Genomic DNA, 21,370 nt, shown 5'->3' with positions numbered 1-21,370 from the left:
ACATGCAACTCGGTGTATCTCTGCATTGTACATCCTCTCATTCTCTCATTCTCTCACGCACCTCGTTTCAACTCTTACCTCACTTTTTCTGCCTACTACGCTGCTGGCCCCACAGCCTATCCGCCACACCCAACTGCGGACATGAAGCTCGTCGCGCTCGTTCTCCTCGCGGTCGCGGCGGCACTTCCCGTCCTCCCCGAGGCCGAGCAGGCTCCAATGCGTCTAGCCTCTCCACCAGACCAGTGGGATCCTGCCCGCGCTCCACCACCTCGCCCACATCACCCACATGGCCCTCCTCCTCCCGGCCCACCACGAGGCCCCCCTCCTCCTGGTCTCCGTCCCCCGGGTCCTCCACCACCTGGCCCACGACCAGGGCCACCTGGAGGACGGCGGAAAGACCGCTCGAAGAAGAAGGAGAAAGGGCGAAAGAAGGCGGCGACAATCAAGGAGATGGCGTGGATGATGACATAGGTGGGGAGGTGTACGGACGGGCTGACTCCTAGTGCCGTTGTCTGGTAGTGGACATATATTCATGCAGCTGTGCTCGACAGCGGTGTGCAGCAGTCCGTGAGACTTGCACTGTCGTTGGGGACGTCGGCCGGAGGAAAAGACGCACGAGGAGAAGGGATTGGGCGCTTCATCCTCACGAACGTGCGGCAGCATGGGAGCGTGTTGGACACCCACACACATCATGTACGCCAGATCTCGACAAGTCTCTTGGCGAGGTAAGAGTACAGGCTTGCTGTGCGTGTTCGCGGCCAAGTTTTGCCTGCTTGGCGTAGGGTGTTGCAGGATTCTCCTGCCTCCAGCTGGCGTTCGAAATATCTGTTGATGCCACATCAACATTCGCCATTGCTGTTGCGCTCACTCGCTTAGAGGTACGCACGTGCCTATTCCAGATTATTAATGACAATCAATGTCCCTAACTCCTAAGCGAATGCTAATAGACTCTAGCCTATAGACTGCATGTACAAGCGGCGTTGCCCGACGGAGCTATATCCGGGCCCAGCCTGGGCCATGGGCCAGGGGCCCGGGCCTAGGGTCCTCCGGTCGCCCGATGGAATAAGGATAATCGGGAATCACTTGATCCCCGCAGACCGGGCGTGCGGAACTGCGGAAGCATGGGATCGCCGCGCCTCCGTCAACCGGCGACCAGGGAGCCCGGGATGACGACCTGGTGCAAACAAGTAGATGTTCTCGGATCTCGGAGCAGCTGTGCGTTCTAGATGCACCTCGCTGTGGGGCTGTAACCAGCCAAAGTCGTGCGGGTAGGTCACGTGCCCAACCCTTGACAACCCCACCCCAGTCTCGTGCAAGGCACACACCCCAAAATCACCCTTTGGTGCGGCACGTCGACTGTCGACGTCGGCGCATCTCATACGAGTGGGAGACATGTCCATCTCCACGTCTCATCTCTATCTCAAGTTGTCTTGGATGCTTGCAGTCCGGGATTCGGAAGTGACTGCGCGACGGCAATGCAGTGCAGAATCCGCCGGCCAGGGCTCGAGTGTTTCTCATATCCTCATAGCCATGGGAGAGAGGCACGGGGCCGAACAAGGGACGGTCGTGGCTGTGGCCTTTGGCGTGAAATACGACCTGCAACTCTCAACTCTGCACTGCTCCTCCACTTTCACTCTGTCTTTATCGCTCATCGCTCATCGCTCGCTGCTCGCTGCTCACTGCATGCTGCTCAACTAAACCCACAGTGGAGCGGCCAACAGCGGAGCCGCCCTCCCTAAAACGCCGGTCTGTCTCTCCCCACCATCACACCCTCCGACGTCTTCCCCCACCCACTGCCCACCATTCCCACCCATCGAGAGGCGAGGCCCAACGATGTACCTCGCCTTGTTCATTCTTTTCGCTGTGGCGTGCGTGCGCGCCCTTCCCCTCTCCCCCCTCCATTCTCTACACCGCCGAGATCCACCCCCACCCCCTCCCCCACCAGGGGACGAGGGCGCCCGCCCCCCCGCCTGGGCCAACACGTTCGATGGCGTCTGGGACGGCGAGTATCCGTCCTGGAAGTCCTCGGCCGCCGGCGACTGGTGGGACAGCGAAATGGGCATCCGCTCGCAGATCGAGCAGCTCGAGTTCATGATCCGCGTCGCCGAGGCGCTGTTGCAGCGCGAGCTCGCGGATATATGGCGCGGCGAGGTGGCCCGCCTCAAAGCCGCGCTCGCCGAGGAGGAGGAGACCGACGCCGGCTTCGAAGAGTCGTGGGTCGGCAAGCCGCTCGATCCAGAGGTGCGTTACCCCGAGATGCCGCTGACCCCAGGGTCCTGAGGAGACTGAGGCGTCCGACGGGAACGACGAGACTGAGGCGTCCCGCGCAGACGAGACTGAGGCGTCCCGCGCAGACGAGGAGACCGACGAACGCCATGGGAGCGAGGATACATGAGCTCGCGCATAAAACTTGTATGTAACATAAGGAGGCTCTTCGCATGCATCGGCAGCGGCCTAAGCATTGTCACAAACGGCGGCGCGCGTGAATCTGCAGTCATATCGAGTACGCGCAGCTGCAAAGGTCGTGTGACCCAGACTGACCTCTGACCGTTCTACCAACGTCTGCAAACCGCCGAGAGGTATGCCGCCCTCGCCTCGCAATTCTCGTCTCTCGTCTCGCGTCTTGAGATCTCGAGGCGATGGAAATATCTTTGGAGGAGCGCACGAGGCGTCAAAATCGGATAAACGCATCAAACCCCAGGGAACACTGTCACCCAACAGGGGACCCCACAACGTCCATGAGACTGGTGTTTCAGAATCGGATGTGATGCGAGCATGCTAACCGACGATGAGCTCGCGCAACCATGCAGCTGCGACCATGTCCCACAGCTACTGCAGAAGGTCTACACTTCCGAAAATCTATGACTCTGCTCTCCTTTACAGCTTGACTTCAGCGACAAGCGGCTTGCCCTCAGCGCCCGCGATGGCGTTGCGAACACACAAGTCCGCCATGGCGTTGCGGGTGTCGTAGTCCGCACTGCCCATGTGCGGAATCACAACACAGCGCTTGTTGAGCACGAGCGGGTGGTCTGGCTGGATGTGGGGCTCGCCGGTGATGACGTCGAGGCCTGCGCCGAAGAGCTCGCCGGCGTCCAGCGCGGCACTCAAGTCGTCGCTGTTGACGATGGGCCCGCGCGCGGCGTTGACGAGCACGGCCGTCTTCTTCATCTTCTTGAGAAACGCGGCGTCGACGATGCCCGTCGTCTCGGGCGTGAGCGCACACAACACGATGAGGATGTCAGCCTGCGCCGCGACATCGTCCTTTTCGACGCGGCGCACGTCGACGCCCCAGCGCTCCGAGAACCGTGCATCGATCTCTGCTTGGTTCGCACGCGCCCGCGACGAGTTGTACACGATCTTCGGCGGCGCCGCCTTGTTCGTGAATGCCAGCAGGCGGTCGACGACACACTCGGAGATGCGGCCGAAGCCCAAGAACCCGATCGTCAGGTTCGGGTGGTTCATCCCCGGCCCGCACATGACGAACGGCGCCCACGGGAGCTGCGGCCACCCGCCAGACTTGACGAGCGCGATGCCCTCCTCCACGCGCCGCATCGTCATCAGGACCAGCATCGTCGTGATGTCCGCGACCGAGTCCGAGAGGACGCCGGGCGTGTGTCCGATCTTGATGCCGCGCGCGTTCGCCGCCTTGACGTCGATGTGGTCTGGTGTCAGCGGGAAGGTCATGAATTGGGCAGGTCAAAGAAGTGGGACAGCCGTCGGCAAGGAGAGTCGATCTACCCAGCCGGCGACGCCGTGCCCTCCCTTTCCGGCGCACAAGCGACATCACCTCACGGTTCGCTTGAGCCTCCGCTGACCCCCCTCCTCCCCGCCCCAAGCCCCCGCCCCACACTCACCAAAGCCCACCGAGAACGTCGAGATAACCTTGAGCCCCTTGCCGGCGCGCTCGAGTAGCTCGGCGTCGACCTTGTCGCTCGGCTGCCCGTGCATAATACAGGCCGCGACGACGTCGGGGTCCGAGATCTTCTCGAGCACCCACTCGCGCGACGGCTCCGCGTCCTCGGGATTGACGACGAGCTCGAACGGCGTCGCCTGCAGGAGCTTCATGGCCTCGTGGCCGACGTTGCGGGTGCTGGTGTCAGAGGACAGAGGACGGATGTGACATGGGACAGGGGATATATGTGGACATCGCTTTCCTTCCGGGAAACGGAAGGCCAGAGGTGGAGTGGTCTCATCAAATGCAAAGTTCTTGGAGATGAGACCGTTGAGGAACATACGGTGCCCGGAGGGGCGTGGCATCGTGACCAAGATCGCCTGTCCTGCCATGGCCCGCCTCATTCGCACGGGCACCCACTTACACAAGAATCTTCGGCATGGCGAGAACACGGGACGTGGAGAATCGGCGAAGGAAGAGCATACGATGATGAAGAGGAGGAGAGTGGGCAGGCCGTGTGGTCGGACATGCGGTCCGGGCCGGCATCCGGGCCAGGGCGGGTGGAGGCGGGGTGTGCGGGGCTCGAAACCTCTGCGTTCTCGCTCTGTGCGGACGGGACCAAATGCACGCGCAATTCACGTGACTACCCCTTTGCCGCATTGTGGATTCGAACTCGAGACTGGCTCTCGTCAACATCAACACCATGGACGCAGCAGGACCATCACGCCACGCGACGGTCACGGACGAGGCGGAGGAGCTAGCGCTCGAGGCGGGGCATGTGGCGCCAACAGCGAACGGGGAAGGGCGGGACGCAGGGAACGTCGACGGGGACGGGGACGCCGAGATGGGCGCCGCGGTGTGCTCAACGCTCTACCTCCACAACTTGAACGAAAAGGTGCAGGTGGACGGTGAGTTTGGGAGGAGGGCTGCGTGCCCCCCGCCCTCTGTCTTCCCGTTGAGAGCGGCGCTCACGCCAGTCATGAAGCAGACGCTTGCGACGCTCTTCAAGCCGTACTACCCGCTGCAGCCGATTGTGGCGCACGGCAACGCGCGCATGAAGGGGCAGGCGTTCGTGTCGTTCCGCGACAAGGAGACGGCCGAGCGTGCCATGCTCGACGTGAACGAATTCCCGCTGTACGGGAAGCCTGTGGTGCGTTGCCTGCCGAGCCGACTGACCCAGATCATCGAGTTTGCGAAGAGCCGATCGGACGTGGTCGTCAAGCGCGAGGACGGGGACGAGGCGCTGGAAAAGTGGCAGGCTGAGCGGAAGGAGCACAAGAGTGCGTTGGCGCGCTCGAGGCTACGAGGCAGAGGCGGAGAGCCGAGAGCCGATAGGGGAGAGATGAGGAGCTGACGCGTAGAGGCGACGCGCAACACGAACAAGTGGCGCCTGAAGCAGCGCGCCAAGCACCAGGCTGGCGGTAGGTTCAGATGCGGCGACGCTGACGGTAGCCACGGACGAGCCGACAGCGGCCAAGAAGCCACGGCTGCAGATGCCGGACGAGTACTTGCCGCCCAACAATGTGCTGTTCGTCCAAAACTTGCCCGAGGGCACAACGGCCGAAGACCTGCGCGAGGTCTTCGAGCAGTATGCTGGCTTGCAGGAGATCCGTACCGTGCCCGCCAAGCGCGATATTGCGTTCGTCGAGTTTGTCGACGAGGCGACGTCGGCTGTCGCAAAGGACGCATTGCACAACTTCAAGATTGACGGCGAGACCAAGATGAAGGTGAGAGGGATGGTAGACATGATGGCTGACGACAGGTCACGTTCGCTCGCAAGTAGGCACATAGATGTAGATGTATTCTGTTACTGCACTCCACCTGTACTATGGCGCCACTGACAGACCACTTGCATGCCTTGCGCCGTCGCCCGCTCAACACGCCCGCTCAACACCTTGTACACCCATCGGCCCCCGCACATGGTATCAATGCATAATGCGCTCACAGATCCACGACGGCGTTCTGGCATGTAATAGCTCGTGTAGCGATGTATCAGTATCATATTAGAGAGGAAGGCGGCCTGCACGGAAGACACTCTGCGTGGCAATGCGGCGCGCCTGGTCGAGCGAAATGGCGTCGCGGCGCAACTGCGTGCCCTCATCGTCGTCATCGTCATCATCGTCGTCCCCGCGTCCACGCATCGCATTCATGGGGGTGCGGCCCGCGGCGCCAAACATGCCGCCGCCAGGTCCGGTCGGAAGCATGGGCGCCCCAAACACGCTCATGCCCGTGTCGGAGGCACCGAAGGGCTTGAAATCCTGCACCACGCGGCGACTGGGCGAGGCGGGCGATGTCCCGGTACGAGGAGGCGAGGAGGGCTCCGGCTTCGCGATCGCAATGCCCTCGGCCTTGGCCTCGGTGCTCATGCGACGGCGCGGCGGTAGGCGACCGCCAGGGGTGTATTTAAACCCGGCGTTGTAATTGTTCTTACGGAACTTGTCGGTGAGACGGCGGCCTGCGACCTTGGGGTCAGTCGCCAGCAACCTTCGAAAGCTCACAGGAAGGATGTTTGGTGCCGCCTCGTAGATGTACTGCGCGTTCATCCATGCCGAGACGTTCTTCCGCGACGCGTCGGTCTGGATGTAGACGTCCGGCAGGTGCACCTGCTTGGTCTGCTCGTTGCGAAGCAGAAGGCGCTCATGCAACTCCCTACATTGGTCAGCGAGGCACGAGGCGATGTGACGTACTGTGCGACCTCCTCGACGCTCTGCAAGGTCTCACCCTTCTCCTTGATGCGCTGCGCAACTTCTCGGCCGATTTCTGTACCCGTGTCAGCATCTTCTAGGACTATCGCAGGCCACGCACCTGCGATGAGACGCTCCATGTCCATGTTCTCCAATACACTGCCTACGATCGTCATAGCCAGCAAATCGGCGGTGGTTAGCGGGAGCATCACACCCGATGTCATGTTGCAGATGGCCGTGAAAAAGTCGACTGCGCGCTGTGTGTGTCAGCTAGCTCTCTTGCCGTATGTGTGGCTTACAGAGTAGTTGGACAGAGTGTCTTCACAGGCGACCATGAACTGTTATTAGCAAGCGCTCTCCTATTCCGCTGCCCACCAAGGTAATGCCATGCTGAGCCATGGTACGTGCGACAACGAGCGGGTCATGTCCTGAGAATGTCAGAGATGATTAACGTACCACTCACCATCAGGGTCGCCTTGCTTGATTTCTTGTATACGTTAGTGACAGCTCGGGAAATCAGCACGCCGCACTCACGGTCGCCGCTCTCGCCAATACCTGTGACGCGTCAGTATTGTGGCACGCTTGAAGCGGCAGAACTGACCATGAGGAGGAGCGTCCGCGATTAGGACGACCATGCGCGCTGCCTCGCGCCGCCATTCGAGCTCGGTCAAACAGGCCGCCATCGCCGCAGTGACCGCTTCTGGTCCGTCGCCTCCTCCCGCAGCTGCCATTAGTACAGCTCGCAGACGAGCGCACAGACACGTACCTGTGAGGCCCTTGAGGTAGTCCTGGACCTGAGCAATGTCGGATGTGAACGAGTTGAACTTGTAGACGTAGGTGTTGTCCTGTGGCTTGTGGTCGCGGTAGTTGACGATCAGTCGGTCAGCGCTGCCCTCGAGGTAGGACGTACCGCTACTCGCAAATCGTCTGCGCCGTTCAGTCCCTCCTCACCACGAATCATGTCGCAGATGGCAAAGATGTGGTCACGGACAGAGTTGATGTACCGCTGCATGGAGCCAGTGCAGTCGAGCACGAAGACCAGGTCGCTGTGTATCAGCGGGATGCAGCATTCATTTGATGGTTTTGCCAGTTGCTAGCTTGGCTTGCACGTACATAGCCTTGCCGCTCCGCATTGAAACGTCTTCAATGTAGCGCACGTCATAATGTGTGACGGGGTCGGGGCGGGGCGGGGTCGGCCCCAAGCGCGGGGGGTAGGCTGCGTAGTAGGACATGTATGAGTAGCTTTCGTCGTACATGTCGTCGTCCATTGGTGAGGATACGAGGTAGACAGAGGAGTTGCGAGACAAGATCGGTCGATAATGACAATGTCGAGCTAGAGTTGGGCGCGTGGCAAGAGATGAAGGAAGCTACCTTGAGTTGCGATGCCCACGAGCGAGACGCTTGTGAGAGAGGGGTAGAGCGCGTGGGGCGCTTTGAGGCAGTAAGAGTCTGTCCGTGGACTGTGGAGAGTGCCGAGGCGCAGGAAGACTGGACGGCGCGAGGTATGATCTGTGCAGGGGGGAGAGGGGGGGAGGGGGAGGAGGTCGTCAAGTGCCGTTTTGGCTGTGTGGAACGAGCGGCGGCGGGTCAGCTCGTCTCAGCCTCACTTTCGGCGTGAATGGAGATTGGACGATGCGAGATGTCCAAAGGAGGAGAAAGTGAGCAGACCTTGCGAACGGTGGACTGCAAAGGGGAAAGAGGAGACGACGAGTCGACGAGATGGAAGAGAAGTGAGAAGGAGGATGAGGGAGAGTGAGGAGGAGGAGGAGGAGGAGGAGGAGGAGATGATGGTGGCCTGTGCTCGGCAGTCGAGGAGGGTGGTGCCGGCGGTGGTGGCGAGCCGTGCATGCCATATCCGACCGGATCACTTCCCCCTTCATCGTCATTCCGCGTCCCCACTCCCCCCCACGTGATTGTTAGGCGTGGATAATACTTGGCAGTCCTATTGAGGTTGGGGTTTTCGCGCATGGCGATAACAAGACGGCGCGCCTATGCTTCACGCGAGTGCCTGCCAGCTGCCAGGTACAGGAACGGGAAGGACACGCGTTGGTTCGCGTTGGGTGGGAATCCGTCTTGCAGGGCCCTCGACCCTTGGGATCCATCTCACAGCCAGCGCGCGAAGACAAGCAGCAGCCACAAACCGCAATACACAAATCATTCATCTTGTACTCTCTCTCTTTCTCTCTCTCTCTCATCATCCCCCCTCATCTCTTCACCATCTCTCTCTTGCTCTGCGACACATCACTTAATCATACTCTACATCCCCTCCCCTCCCCGCTTCCCGCACACGACACCAAACCCCTCGTCATTAATCAACAACAAGGGTATTACGACACACCAATCGTGTTGAACAAACCCCGTCTTGGCTCATCTCCTTTCAGCTCAGCCCTGTTCCTCTCGGCCACTCAACTGCCAGTCCGCTCCTCTGTCACGCACCATTCCTCTCTCACACGTTACTTGCTCTTCTGTTCTCTCCCTCCCTCTCCCTCCCGCTCCCTCCCCCACGCCTCCGCGCACTCGCGCCGACGCCAAACTCACTCATCCCCTCCGCATAACCCCTATCTCTCCCATAATCTCTACATTGTTACATCAACTCATACTCAATCTTCATGTCAAGGCTGCCAACGCTCACAACGCCGGCACGCCTTAGCGGCTCCCCGGGAGGCGGTCCATCAGGCATTCCCGCACCCTCGTCCCGCCGCCCACGGTCCTCCATAGGCCCAAACAATGCTCAAGCCAGCTTGACCAAAAACGACCCAGAGAGGGATCAAGCCTATACCGACCTTGCAATGCGTAGGCGTCCACCATCGGCTCTGGGACGTAGCATGGGGCCAAAGGATACCGACCCGGACACGCCCACGCAAGTCAGAGGCGGCCCAGCTCAGTCCTTTCTCCAGACGCCAAGCAGCAACTCGGGCCTGAACACGTCCAGGTCTCCCGGCCTTCGTCCTCGCACCCCCTCTTCAATGACAACGCCTTCTTCCCGTGCAAACTCTCGCCCGTCCCTCTCAGCTCGTTCCTCTATGGCGAGCTCCTCAAACACGCCAGCGCGACGACCCAGCCTAGCCTCCTCCACATCCACGCCGTCATACCGCAGACCAGAATCTCGCGCCGGTCTCGAGACGTCCAAATGGACGCCTGCAGTTGGCGACCGTGTGCGCCTTCCCTCCCATGGATATGAGGGGACTCTGCGTTACCTGGGCCCCACTCACATCCGAGACGGCATTTGGGCAGGTGTCGAGCTGGAAGGTGGCTTCAAGGGCAAAGGGAGGAACGACGGTTCCGTTGACAAGTGAGAGACTAGGCATGCCAACTATGCCGCAGAGCCTGCTGACCATTTCAGCGTCAAGTACTTCCAATGCGAGCCAAACTGCGGTATCTTCGCCCTCGCTGAGAAGCTCGCCCCGCCAACCGCTGCCCCAGCACCAACGTCACGCCCTGCATCGGTAGCTTCGCATCGCTCCTTGACCTCGTCATATTCAGCCTCGGGTCGTGCGACGCCCGCTTCGGAGAGGGTGCGTCGAGGAGCAACAACACCAAGCTTTGGGAACCGCTCCGTGTCGACCCGTACTCCGAAGAAGGTCGACGATGACACAGCTGCACCGAAGAGTGCCCATGTTGCCGCCAACATCACGGAAGGCTCGCGAGCCAGCAAGTATCTGGGCATGACTGCCAAGCAGCTGGATGCTCGATCGTCTGGATCAACCTCCACCGGGCTCGCGCTCAGCAACTCGGTGACTCCCAAAGCTTCTAAAATTGGCACGACCACCCCGGGCCGGGTACCACGCCCTAGTCTGGGAGGGTCTTTGGCTACACCCAAGGCTCGCGCTGCTCGCCAGTCTGAGATGATGCCGCCTCCGCCGTCGCCGCATGCGTCCAAAACTGCTGACTATGAAAAGGAGATCGAGGAGCTGCGACGTCGAAACGCCGATCTGGATGACCAACTGGCCAGCGTTCCTGACACATCTGACGACATAAGGAAGCTAGAGGCGCTCCAAACGGAGGTTGAAAATGCCAAGGCAGAGGCCGATGCTCTACGCATTCAGCTCTCTGCCTCCAGTGGCGACGCGAAGGGCGTTAAACAGCAAATTGAGGAACTGCAATCCGCCAGCAGCAAGCTCAAAGAGGACCTCGCGTCCAAAGAGCGCGAGGTTGCCGAGCTGCAGAAGGAAATGCGCATTTCGGCCGAGCGCGCGGCTCACGAGCTTGAGGCTGGCATGGATGCGAGACGAGTGGAGATGCGCCAAGTCGAGGAGCGTGCGGACGCCGCCGAGACGGAGGTGGCAGAGCTGAAGAAACTCGTGGATGAGCTGACGACGGCTGGTAATGTGAGCTGTCCGTGAGATTGTCAGCTGACATGGCAGCAAATTATCGAGCTCAACGAGAACAAACAATTCCAGTTCGAGGAGCGGATACGTGAGCTCGAGGAGAAGCTGGCCAAGGCCGCTGAGGAGGCCGCTGTGGCTGAGGCAAAACTCAACGCTATGCCTGCCGATGCCAAACCTCGCACCGCCGCAGAAATCGACAACGAGACCCTCACCGACCAAATCAAGCACCTTCAAAGCAGAATTTTGCACCTGGAGGAGCAGCTCGAGGACACGCGCGGCCAGGCTGAGACCGACTCGGACGCGTGGCAGGCCAAGTACAACAAGTCGCGCGATGCCGAAAAGGCCGTCGAGGCTGAGTTGCAGCGGAGCAAGGCTGAGATCTCCAAGCTTAACAAGGAGGCGACCGCAACCAAGGAGCGCATTGCCGAGTTGCAGGGTGCTCTCTCCGAGAACCAGGCCGCTCTTGAGAGCGCACGCGCTGAGATTGAGACGCTGCGCCAGGAGGCTACCGAGCGGCCAGGGAAGGAAGGCGAGGGCCAGATTGCTGAGCTCAAAGAGCAACTTGAGGGAGCGGACAAGCGAGTCACCGAACTCGAGTCTCAGGTCCTGCAACTCGAGAGTGACCTGCAGGCGGCGCGCAAGCGCTCGATGGACGGAGACGTGCCGGTCGGTCGTGCGCCGCGCAAATCCAGCAGCTCAATCGAAGAGGCTGAGAAGTCCATCCGCGGTTACCACCATATCATCACCGAGATGAAGGAGGAGAACTCGCAGCTCAAGAGCAAACAAGCGGATCTGCAAGACGAGATTGGCATGCTCAAGGAGGAGATCAAACTCTTGCAGGAGATCAACGACTCGGACGCGCCTAACGGTAGCGGCGGTGATGCTGATGAGATGGTCAAGCTCCGTAGCACCCTCTCGCAGCAGAGCCAGGCGATCAAAGAGTACGAACGCGAGGTGTCCGAGCTCGAGTCGCTTGTTGAGTCCAAGATCTACCGCGAAGACGAGCTGGAGACGCGAGTGCAGGAGCTCGAGGCGGAGATGGAGCGTCTGCGCAAGGCGAAGCCTGCGCCGGCGCCCTCCTCGACTGCGTCGCACAGTCGCAATCCGTCCGAGCAATCGAACGGGTCGACGACAGTGAGTGGCGGCAGCACCGAGACAGCCCTGCGGTGCGAGCTGTGCGAGGGTCCGCACGACCTGGACGCGTGTCCCGTGTTTACTGGCGCCCCGCTCGAGGGTGGCAACACGTCGCCGCTCAACATACAGAAGGGCAAGAAGTGGTGTAACGACTGCGGGGTGAGTAGAGAGAGAGAGACTTCTAACGGCCAGAGCCCGTCTCACAACACGGCCGAGTGTCCCGTCGCCGAGGACGTCTTCTAGATAACGCTGGTTATTTTGGGCCTTTGATGTTTTGAGTTCTGGTTGTGCATGACACGGGTTAGTCTGGGCCTCTTATAGTGATGCAACCGGGTGGTTGTCAATTCAAAACCGTGAGGTAATCAACCTGGCTTTCGGGCCGGTGGGCCGGTCACCGTCAAATGACATGGTGACTGACGCGCATATATGTACAATAACAGCGTACAACTTGTCCCACTCGCTCCGTAATTCGTCAAATCAGCAATGCACGTCCTCTTAACCGGCGCCCTCGGCCGTTGCGGCATGCGCACACTATCTCAACTCCTCGACGAGGGGCACACGGTGCTCGCGACCGACCGCACCTCGCCATCCTCCCCACTCGGCGACGGCGCGGAATTTATGGCGGCAGACCTGACCTTGCTGCACGACATCGACGCTCTGTTCAAGCATCGCTTCGACGGGGTCATTCACCTGGGGGCGATTCCGAACCCGGTGCCCGAGATCGACGACCGCGAGCTGCACGCAAACAACGTCGTGAGCAGCTACAACGTAATGCGCACGGCGGTAGACCACGGCGTGCGCCGCATCGTGCAGGCGTCGAGCGTGAACGCGCACGGCTTGAGCTTTGCGCCTCCGGGCCACACGGCATTCGACCGCTTCCCCATCACGGAGGCGGTCGAGCGGCGCGACGTAGGCCCCCCTCCCACCACCGCTGACGGCAGGAAGACGCGTACGCGACGTCCAAGCACGAGTGTGAGGTCCAAGCGTCTGCGCTGGTCCGGTATGCGCCGGGCACGCGCATCGCGTCCCTCCGCCCACACATGGTGCGCGACGACTACGCGTCCGCGTACCCCGACACCGAGGCGCGCGACATCTTCTCGTGGGTGTCGTATGCGGCGGTCGCGCGCGCCGCCGTCCTCGCACTCACGTCGGAGGGGTGGGGCGGGCACGAGGTGTTCAACATCGTCGCGCCAGAGATCTGCTGGGAAGGAAGCGTGGAGGAGCAGTATATAGATAAAGACGGGGAGCCGCCGGCGCACAAGGTTGGCACACTCGAGCTTGTTCGCAAGTACTGGCCCAATGTCGAGGTCGACGAGGAATACTGGCGCGACAGGCCGAGACGCGCCGTCTGGGACTCCTCCAAGGCTGAGCGCCTGCTGGGGTGGCGGCATGAATAGACGAGCGCGTGTTGCGGTGCAGCATAAATAGGAACAATGAAAGTCTTGCCCACGCCCCATCGCGTAGTCGTACACAAACTGCATAATCCTATACACGATACACTGCTGCCTAAGCCTTGACCTCTGCCTTGGCCTTAGCCTTTGCCTTCTCAAGCTCGTCCTTGGCCTGTTCCGTGGTGATGAGCACAAAGTCGCGCTCGCAGAGGAAGAACTCGTCCTTCTTGAACCCAGCCTTGCGCGCCTCGGCCGCGTCCGTAACCTTCTTGGGGTCCTCGACGAGGCTGCTCTTGACGCCAAAGACGGCGTCCGAAGACAGGAAGATGTCCCCCTTGAAGTACAGCGCCGTGACGAGCTTCTCGAACCCGTCCGCCTCGAACATCATGTGCAAGTGCGCGGGCCGGAACACGTGCCGGTTCATGGAGCGCAGGAGCTTGCCGACCGGTCCGTCGTTGGGGATCGGGTACGGCACAGGCATGACGCAGCGGAACGCATAGTTTCCGTCCTTGTCCGAGTAGAGCCGCCCGCGGCAGTCCTGGACGTACCCGTTGGCCGAGTACTGCGTGTCGTAGTATCCGTCCTCGTCCTGTCATTAGTGGTGGTCAGGAAGCGGGGCGCTCACAGTCTCCCACGTCTCGATCAGGCAGTTCGGGATCGGCTTGCCCTCCGTGTCGAGGATACGGCCCTTGACGAGCATAGGCTCGCCCTTGTCCTCGCCGGCGATCGCTTCGCCGTTCTCGACGACACGCGCGTCCTCGACCCAGAAGGGCCCGAGCACCGTCGCCTCCGTCGCGCCCTGGTATCAGCGGTGTCCTACCATGAGGGCCCCACGGGGCCATCTAAAAGCGCAGGCCGGCTTTGCCGGCGCCGCGCCATCGGTGTAACTCACCTCGGGCTTGGGGTGGTTAAGCGTGTCAACCAGCGCTGAGACGCCGAACACGTCTGAGAGAAGGATGAACTCCTGCCGGATGTCTGAGCACATCTGTCCGGTCTTGGTAAGGAACTCGAGGCCGGTCCTGGGCGTCAGTGGGCGTGTCTTGGTGATCAGAAGCACCGGCGGGCGCACCGGCGACCGAGGCAGCTTGGGATGGAGCGCGGCTTGCGGTCTCGCCCATCTCTCCTTCTTGTGCTTCTACCATACCTCGGCCCTCGGCGCCCTCGCAACGAGCTCTCAACTCACATCCACTCCTCAGGCGTCAGCCCGACCTCCTTGACGAACGCGTGCATGTGGCGCACGAGGGCCTCGAGCACAAACTTCTGCCGAGGGTTCGCACACCCGCTGTTGATGGCGAGCACGTTCTCGGTGAGCTTGTCGGCGCTCATGTCGGTGAGGTTGGGCAGATCGTTGAGGTCGACGTCGGGCGCGCCGCGCTCGATCGCGTCCTTGATCGCCTTGCCGAGGTGGGGGACGTCGGAGACCTTGGGCATGTTTGCGAGTGATGTGGGAGGTGTGAGAGATGTGAGAACGGGCAAGAATGCGCTGGAGACTAGGAGAGACTAGAAGAACTGGTCACGAGGGCTTATAATTCAAGTCATGGCCGCGGTTCCGGGAGGATGACGCTGCGGCGACTTTACTGTGGACGCCGCCTGGCCACTCAGAGGAGCAGCAGAGGAAATCCGGAGCGAGCAGAACCGGCCCCGGAGATCTCACGGCCGGATACCGTCCGCCCTGTACAATGCTCCAGCTGTGATGCGGCATCGCGCCAAGATCCGCAAGCCCGCACACCCCTACAAGACTCCTACGCGTCTGCTTTGTCGAGCGCGTCAGGCTGCTCTTCGACTTGTCCAACTGGTCGATACGTCGATGCAATGTCGACGAAAGTGTGGTCGAGAAGAATTCGCCGCTCCCCACCTCATGACAATGACAAAGCCTTGCCACGCCCACCCCCCGGGCGCGCTCCGACCCGCGATCGAGCGCGGAACCGCCCACTTCCATTCCGCCCTCGCTGGCCGTTCGGTTCCATATTTTTGAGCAGCCTGAGCCGAAGTGGGATGTGAGAGCAGGGGAGTGGGGGAATTCGCCGGCCCCACGGGGACGGCATGACGGAGGACCCGATGTGATCGATGGGATTGGAAGGTATGGGATCCATGCGAGGCCTGACACATGTGAGAGTGCTTATCAAGAGAGAGTGGAGCCAGCAGCATGCGGCACGTGAGAGATTGCGTTGGGCGATCGATCAGGTCGGCGCGGCACGACTGAGGTCCGACATCTCCGCGGAGTGTTTTGGAGGCCCGCAGCGATCCCCTTCCATATCTGTGCCGTTTCAGAAAAACTCGTGCGAGCGCATCTCCTAGTGCGTTTTCCGCCCCGCCAGGGGTGAGCGTGCGTCGCTGCTCGTGGCGGTGCACCTTCCATGACCTCGTCTGCCGCACGTCTTCAACCGATACATGCTCTAAGCCATGCTACTATTACAAACCCAGTACACTAGATCGAAACCTCCTTGATGCCCGGAGCGACGTCAAAGGTCGCGCCCGTCTTGGCCTTGACCTCCTCGACGGTAGCCCCCGGCATGAGCTCAGTCAGAGTGAGCTTGCCGGCAGCGCGGTCGACCTCGAACACGCAGAGGTCGGTGATGATCATGCTCACACAGCGCGCGCCCGTAAGCGGCAGCGAGCACTCCTGCACAATCTTGGGCTTTCCGTGCTTGTCCGTGTGGTCGGTGCAGACGATAATCTTGGTCTGGTCGGGCGACGACACGAGGTCCATCGCGCCTCCCATGCCCTTGACGAGCTTGCCAGGGATGATCCAGTTGGCGAGGTCACCGGCAGCCGACACCTCCATCGCACCCAGCACCGAGACGTTGACGTGCCCGCCGCGGATCATCGCGAACGACTCGTCAGAGCCAAACACCGAGGCGCCAGGCACCATGGTCACCGTCTCCTTGCCGGCGTTGATGATGTCAGCGTCGACGGCGTAGCTCGCGGGCAGCGGGCCCATGCCGAGAAGACCGTTCTCGGACTGGAGCCAGATCTGGCGGTCCTTGGGCACAAAGTCGGGGATGAGCGTGGGCATGCCGATGCCGAGGTTGGCGTAGTAGCCGTCCTTGAGCTCCTGCGCCGCGCGCTTGACAATGTTCTCGCGACGCGCACGGGCCTCGCCCTTGCCGAGCGACGCGCCCGTGTCGGCTCCAGGCTCGGGCTTGGTGGTGACATACTCGATCTCGCGCGGGGTAGTCGCCTTGACAATGCGGTTGATGTAGACACCGGGCACGTGGACCTGCATGGGGTCGATCGAGCCGATAGGCACAATCTCCTCAGCCTCGACAATGGTCATGTGCGCGCTCTTGGCCATGGCACTAGAGAAGTTGTTGGCAGTGTACCGGAACACAGTGTTGCCGGCCTCGTCGACCTTCCACGCGCGGATGAGGGCTACGTCGCCCTTGATGCTCTCTTCAAGCACGTACTCGCGCCCCCCGAACTCGCGGGTCTCACGCGGCGTAGGGTACTGGTCCGGCTTGCCGTCCTTGGTGTACGTCTTGGGCACCGAGGCGTGCTGCACGGGCGTGTTGTAGCCGGTGGGGGTGTAGAACGCGGGGATACCTGCTCCCGCGGCGCGCATCTTCTCAGCGAGCGTGCCCTGGGGAGTGAGCTCGAGCTCGACCTCGCCCGTGAGGTACATGCCCTCGAGGAGCTTGTTGCTGGGGTCAGCGGCGTCGCGTGGGCGGAATGAGGGGTGCCAGAGCAGAATGAGGGGGAACCAACAGTCCCCGGCTACGAGCTTACTCACGTGCCGATGTAGGAGCAAATCAAGCGGGACAGCTGCTTGGTCTCGAGGAGCTTGCCGAGGCCGCGGGTCTCGCCGTCGACAACAGCACCGGCGTTGTTCGAGACACCGGTGAGGTTCTTGACGTCGGTACGCTTGCTGAGCGCGTTGATGAGGGTGTTGGGCACGCCACACAGTCCAAAGCCACCAGCGAGCACGGTGTCGCCCGACTTGACGCCCTCGACGGCGGCAGCGGCGCTGGGGTACACCTTTGACGCGCGGGCGGCGGCGCTGGTCGCGAAGCCGCGTGCAAAGATCGCAGACCGGACAGTGAGGCGGATCATTTTCTGAGATGCAGTAAAGAGTGGAAAATGGGAAAGGAAACGCGTCACGAGTAGTGGAGGAGTGGGCATTATCTAGGATGACCCCGGAATGGGTATGCCCGCATCGCCGGATGATGAGCATGGTTTACCCACAGAGAACCAGTCGGGTCCTCCGATCTTTCGGATCAACCCGACAGTCTACGACCGAGAGCACCGCGGATTGCGCCGCGTCGGCCTTCCGCATGGCCGCATGCACGGGTCAGTCGGTCGGCCTCGGCCTAGCATGCTTTGTAATGGTGGTATTCAACTAGCTGCCATCTGGTAATGCATCTTGGGGTAAATTGGGGTATGGAGCTGCACGGTGGAACGGAGAATCCGGGGTGTTGTTACATGTGATCGATTCTGAGCGGAGGCATGCAAGTTGGGTCGGCACGGTGCAAGCTGCGCGGGCACGGACGGAGGCCGGGCGGCACCAGCTGTTGACCGGCGAGCAGGACATGTGACCCCCGACCCGACCCCGGAACCGCGGCTGCTCGCTACCATACCATGCCGCCGGACTAACAAATCGGCCGTGGTCAACGTGGACGCGTGGACGGATGACGGTGCACCACATGATCACGACGACGACGAGCACGAGTCGAGGTATGTGGGATCTCCGTGACAAGATGAGGCGGTTAAACCAACATCTACCACCAGCGACTAACTTCGGTTAATTGTTTGATGACAAGAAGGATGCCGGTTGGCCAGTTCTGCCTCTTGTCTGCCCACTCCTCCATCATGCCATCATAATCATCGTCATCGCCAAGATCATGATCGTGCTCGTCTCGACCGCGTCGGCGCGCGTCAGTCGCGTGAGTCGCGTAGAGCGGCCAAGATCTCGGTGCGCGTGCGTTAGGCGTAAGGTCGAGCTTCCAGTTCCCCGGGCCTGGCTGCAGGACAGCCTGCTTTAGGAATGTTCACAAGGTAGTGAAGATGTCGTGCCGTGGGAGTGGGTACCTATGCTGTCATCTGGAGAGATCGTGGCTGTCACCGCGGTGACCGCGCGGGACTTGATGGTGAGGTACTCTCGATCCTCTCGCTTCAGTATGACAATCCTCGAGACGAGCGCTGGCACTCACTTAACCTTCCTTTCGCGCAGCTCGCTTCAATGTTAACAATGCTCCTCAACGTGTCTTTCAAGCTCTCAACCAACTCACTGCACCTCACGCTTTGCTCACACTCTGAAGAACTCGGCGAAGCGAGTCTCCTCTCACAGACCGCGCGAGGGGCAACGCCGTACGCGTTGGAGATGACACCTTCTCCTCCCGGCGCGTCGCGTCCTTGCCCAAGTTGCGATGTTGTCGAGCAAGCAAGACACATCAAGTTGCGAGAGAGCGTACGCAGTTCCTCAGAATGGTGTGTGTATCTATTCCAACACCTTGATCAAGACGCGCGGGTGCTGCTAACGGCTCCGTACTCACTGTTCTGTACTGTCAAGGATTCTCGTGTGCCTCTGTCGGATGCAGCACAGCCCCGATCCCAGCGCAAGAGACTTGAAGTAAGCGGGGGGCAGCCTTGGAGCCCATACTGATGTCAGTCAGCGGACTCGCTCGCCAACTCCTGCCTCGATGATGCGGATACACATGCATGGGAAACTATGCGGGCTATATGCAAGGTGCCTTTGTCAACCTCTTCTCCTGGTGCCGTCACCGTAAGTCTTCATCCATCTTCGATTGTCGCTATGATCTCACTCCCAGTCTCGGCGTCGGGGCGAGATCGAACCCTTGACTTCAGTGTCAGCTGACGCCCGCATCACCTACATACACTTAGATCAGCTGGACGAGCTCAGTCACGGCGGTCGAGTGGTAGTGGTGCTTCTCGAGGACCGAGAGAGCAAGGAGCAGCGAGTAGAAGTTCTGGACCGTGTCGCGAGGGGTGCTGATGCCGTTACCGTGGATGATGTGCGACACCTGGATGGTCTTGCCGTGACGGTGGAAGACGATCGAACGCTCAAGGTTCGAGAGGACGACCCAAGCGATGGTCACGTCGTGGCTAGCAGCGTGCTTGCCGAAGCGAACCCAGACCTGTGTGTGAGTGGAACCAACTGGGGAAAAGAAAAGCAAGGGCCTGAAACTAACCTGGGTGAGGAGGGCAAGGGCGTCGACGTGGAGGAAGGGGTCGCCGTGAGGGTCGGCAACGACGCGGCCGCGGGTCTTGTCGAAGGCGGCGCCGCTCTTGACGGCGTTGAGGACGGCGTCCATGAGCGTGTTGCTCACGACAGTCGTGGGGTGGACCTCGAGGGCGACGCCCGTGGTGCCGCCGATGTGGAGCTCCAGGCCCGAGTGGGCGTTAGAGCTGCCGCAGGGGCTGGAGAGAGTCCAGTGACGACGGTGGTCGATGCAGGCGTTGCGCGCGGCCTCCTCAAGAAGAAGAACGTTCAGCGAAAGGAGGAGGTGGCCGTAGACGACCGCCTGGAGGGCGCGGTAGCCGTCGGGGCGCTCGGTAGCCAGAAGCTGACGAGCAGTCTGGATCTTGGTGCCGGCGAGACCGGTGGTCAGGGTGCCAGGGGCCACACCCTCGGCGAGGTAACAGAGGAGGGGGTGGTGGAGGTGGTTGCGGACGAGACGGGGCTCGAAGGCAAACGCAAGGGGCGTGCGACCGGTGTCCTTGGGGAGGCAGACCGAGTGGGGCGGGTGAGGCGCGCACGTGTAGGTAATGGCGGGCATCGACAGCTGGTTGAGGTGGCCGAGAAGGAGGCTCACATCGTGGCAGTTGCCAGCGGGGTGGGTGTGGGCGTGAGCCGGGCCGCAGGGGGCGGGGTCACAAGCGGCGTGGGGGCCGCAGGCGTGCGGCTGGCAGTGGTAGGGCGCGGCGTTGTTGTACGCGTACGGGGCGGCGGGGGAGTGGGCGCGGGCGGGGGCGGGATAGTAGACCTGGGGCTCGTGGTGGTCGTGGGCCCCGTGACGGCCGTGACGACCGTGAGGCCAGTTGGCCCAGGGCGCGGCATTATGAGCGTGAGCCTCGTGGCCGGTGCCACACGAGCACACGCCAGTCGGGCAGGACTTGCAGTCGTGGGAGACGGTGTGGATGGTGCCGGGCATTGTGAGTATGTCCTGGGAGTCTTCGGAGTGGGAGTTGAGGAGGGTGAAGAGGATGGTGAAGAGGGCGTTGGCGACCAGGAGAATGGCGACAAAGGCGTTTTGTGAGAGGAGGATGAGAGAGAGAGAGAGAGAGAGGGTTATAAGATGAAGGCTGGTGGGAGTGAGGGGGAGTAGAGGCGTGTGCAAGAGGGTGAAGAGGGCGAGGTGGGTGTGTGCAGTCGTGGCATGCGTCGCAGGGAGTCGAGCGGGTGAATGACTTTGCGGTGGAAGCGAGATCGCCGGAGGGTGCGAACATGCCGCTCGGACACAACACATACCCACACCCTGCCTCCCACCCCCGGTGGCACTCTTGACACCCCGCCCTTGCATTAGCACAGTGTCCCAACTCGCTCGCAAGATGTTGAAGGCTCTGCGCCCCGTGCGGGTAGCGGTGCAGTGGGTGGGAGCTTGGGACAGACATACATGGTAACGAGGAGTTGTTAACCACTCTGGCAACGCCCGTGTTTAGCAATCAATACTGGCCGAGGATCCGAGGAGAAGCAGCCTGCATGCGGCGTTGGTGCCTAGTGCAGCAGCCGATCCGCTCGGCCGCCCCATGCTCCCTGCTGCATGCCTTCGCACCAGGCCCTGCGGCCTCCCAGCTCCCAGTCGCATCGCCGGCCGCAGTGGCGGCTGTTGCCTCTGAGCAGAGCTGCAAGTATTCCCCCGCACTCCCTGCTCCATCGTCTCCGCGTCTCCTCTGTTGAGTACTAGTCGTCGCCAGCCATCAGCGATCACTGATCCTGAGTAGGGTGGGTCCGCACGGCCCCCGAGCCCCGGCGTGACCCCGATC

The 21,370-nt window shown here is 61.3% G+C and overlaps 10 protein-coding genes across 10 annotated transcripts; 4 read left to right on the top strand and 6 right to left on the bottom strand.

Annotated features, from left to right (window-relative positions):
* Nucleotides 1-222: 222 nt before the first annotated feature.
* On the bottom strand, nucleotides 223-846 carry COLE_03331 (uncharacterized protein; the record flags this gene model as incomplete). The annotated part of the gene is made up of 1 exon (XM_018426588.2): nucleotides 223-846. The coding sequence occupies one exon, from the start codon at nucleotides 844-846 to the stop codon at nucleotides 223-225; it is 624 nt and encodes a 207-aa protein (XP_018280639.1).
* A 987-nt stretch (nucleotides 847-1,833) lies between these two features.
* COLE_03330 (uncharacterized protein) lies at nucleotides 1,834-2,280 on the top strand (the record flags this gene model as incomplete). Its single annotated transcript, XM_018426499.2, has 1 exon — nucleotides 1,834-2,280. One exon carries the CDS (start codon nucleotides 1,834-1,836, stop codon nucleotides 2,278-2,280), a length of 447 nt encoding a protein of 148 aa, XP_018280640.1.
* Nucleotides 2,281-2,877: 597 nt separating this feature from the next.
* COLE_03329 (uncharacterized protein) lies at nucleotides 2,878-4,065 on the bottom strand (the record flags this gene model as incomplete). Its single annotated transcript, XM_018422553.2, has 2 exons — nucleotides 2,878-3,662; nucleotides 3,855-4,065. The coding sequence occupies 2 exons, from the start codon at nucleotides 4,063-4,065 to the stop codon at nucleotides 2,878-2,880; spliced, it is 996 nt and encodes a 331-aa protein (XP_018280641.2).
* Nucleotides 4,066-4,595: 530 nt separating this feature from the next.
* Nucleotides 4,596-5,675, top strand: COLE_03328 (uncharacterized protein; the record flags this gene model as incomplete). The annotated part of the gene is made up of 6 exons (XM_018425735.2): nucleotides 4,596-4,800; nucleotides 4,870-5,042; nucleotides 5,073-5,172; nucleotides 5,254-5,313; nucleotides 5,345-5,619; nucleotides 5,655-5,675. 6 exons carry the CDS (start codon nucleotides 4,596-4,598, stop codon nucleotides 5,673-5,675), a joined length of 834 nt encoding a protein of 277 aa, XP_018280642.1.
* Nucleotides 5,676-5,895: 220 nt separating this feature from the next.
* On the bottom strand, nucleotides 5,896-7,844 carry COLE_03327 (uncharacterized protein; the record flags this gene model as incomplete). Its single annotated transcript, XM_065626278.1, has 11 exons — nucleotides 5,896-6,354; nucleotides 6,391-6,541; nucleotides 6,580-6,652; nucleotides 6,698-6,833; nucleotides 6,876-6,914; nucleotides 6,952-7,004; nucleotides 7,040-7,063; nucleotides 7,111-7,131; nucleotides 7,178-7,430; nucleotides 7,487-7,622; nucleotides 7,690-7,844. 11 exons carry the CDS (start codon nucleotides 7,842-7,844, stop codon nucleotides 5,896-5,898), a joined length of 1,500 nt encoding a protein of 499 aa, XP_065482359.1.
* Nucleotides 7,845-9,185: 1,341 nt separating this feature from the next.
* COLE_03326 (uncharacterized protein) lies at nucleotides 9,186-12,281 on the top strand (the record flags this gene model as incomplete). The annotated part of the gene is made up of 3 exons (XM_018426145.2): nucleotides 9,186-9,868; nucleotides 9,920-10,904; nucleotides 10,941-12,281. The coding sequence occupies 3 exons, from the start codon at nucleotides 9,186-9,188 to the stop codon at nucleotides 12,279-12,281; spliced, it is 3,009 nt and encodes a 1,002-aa protein (XP_018280644.1).
* A 240-nt stretch (nucleotides 12,282-12,521) lies between these two features.
* On the top strand, nucleotides 12,522-13,435 carry COLE_03325 (uncharacterized protein; the record flags this gene model as incomplete). The annotated part of the gene is made up of 2 exons (XM_018422554.2): nucleotides 12,522-12,947; nucleotides 12,980-13,435. The coding sequence occupies 2 exons, from the start codon at nucleotides 12,522-12,524 to the stop codon at nucleotides 13,433-13,435; spliced, it is 882 nt and encodes a 293-aa protein (XP_018280645.1).
* A 109-nt stretch (nucleotides 13,436-13,544) lies between these two features.
* Nucleotides 13,545-14,860, bottom strand: COLE_03324 (uncharacterized protein; the record flags this gene model as incomplete). The annotated part of the gene is made up of 4 exons (XM_018425954.2): nucleotides 13,545-14,018; nucleotides 14,055-14,228; nucleotides 14,322-14,448; nucleotides 14,613-14,860. 4 exons carry the CDS (start codon nucleotides 14,858-14,860, stop codon nucleotides 13,545-13,547), a joined length of 1,023 nt encoding a protein of 340 aa, XP_018280646.1.
* Nucleotides 14,861-15,857: 997 nt separating this feature from the next.
* Nucleotides 15,858-17,479, bottom strand: COLE_03323 (uncharacterized protein; the record flags this gene model as incomplete). The annotated part of the gene is made up of 2 exons (XM_018422555.2): nucleotides 15,858-17,070; nucleotides 17,160-17,479. 2 exons carry the CDS (start codon nucleotides 17,477-17,479, stop codon nucleotides 15,858-15,860), a joined length of 1,533 nt encoding a protein of 510 aa, XP_018280647.1.
* A 1,784-nt stretch (nucleotides 17,480-19,263) lies between these two features.
* On the bottom strand, nucleotides 19,264-20,163 carry COLE_03322 (uncharacterized protein; the record flags this gene model as incomplete). The annotated part of the gene is made up of 1 exon (XM_018426755.2): nucleotides 19,264-20,163. The coding sequence occupies one exon, from the start codon at nucleotides 20,161-20,163 to the stop codon at nucleotides 19,264-19,266; it is 900 nt and encodes a 299-aa protein (XP_018280648.1).
* Nucleotides 20,164-21,370: the final 1,207 nt, after the last annotated feature.

This window comes from Cutaneotrichosporon oleaginosum, assembly GCF_008065305.1.
Source record: "Cutaneotrichosporon oleaginosum strain ATCC 20508 chromosome Unknown ATCC20508_contig03, whole genome shotgun sequence".
Classification (NCBI taxonomy): Eukaryota; Fungi; Basidiomycota; class Tremellomycetes; order Trichosporonales; family Trichosporonaceae; genus Cutaneotrichosporon; species Cutaneotrichosporon oleaginosum.
This window is presented reverse-complemented; position numbering and strand designations above follow the sequence as displayed.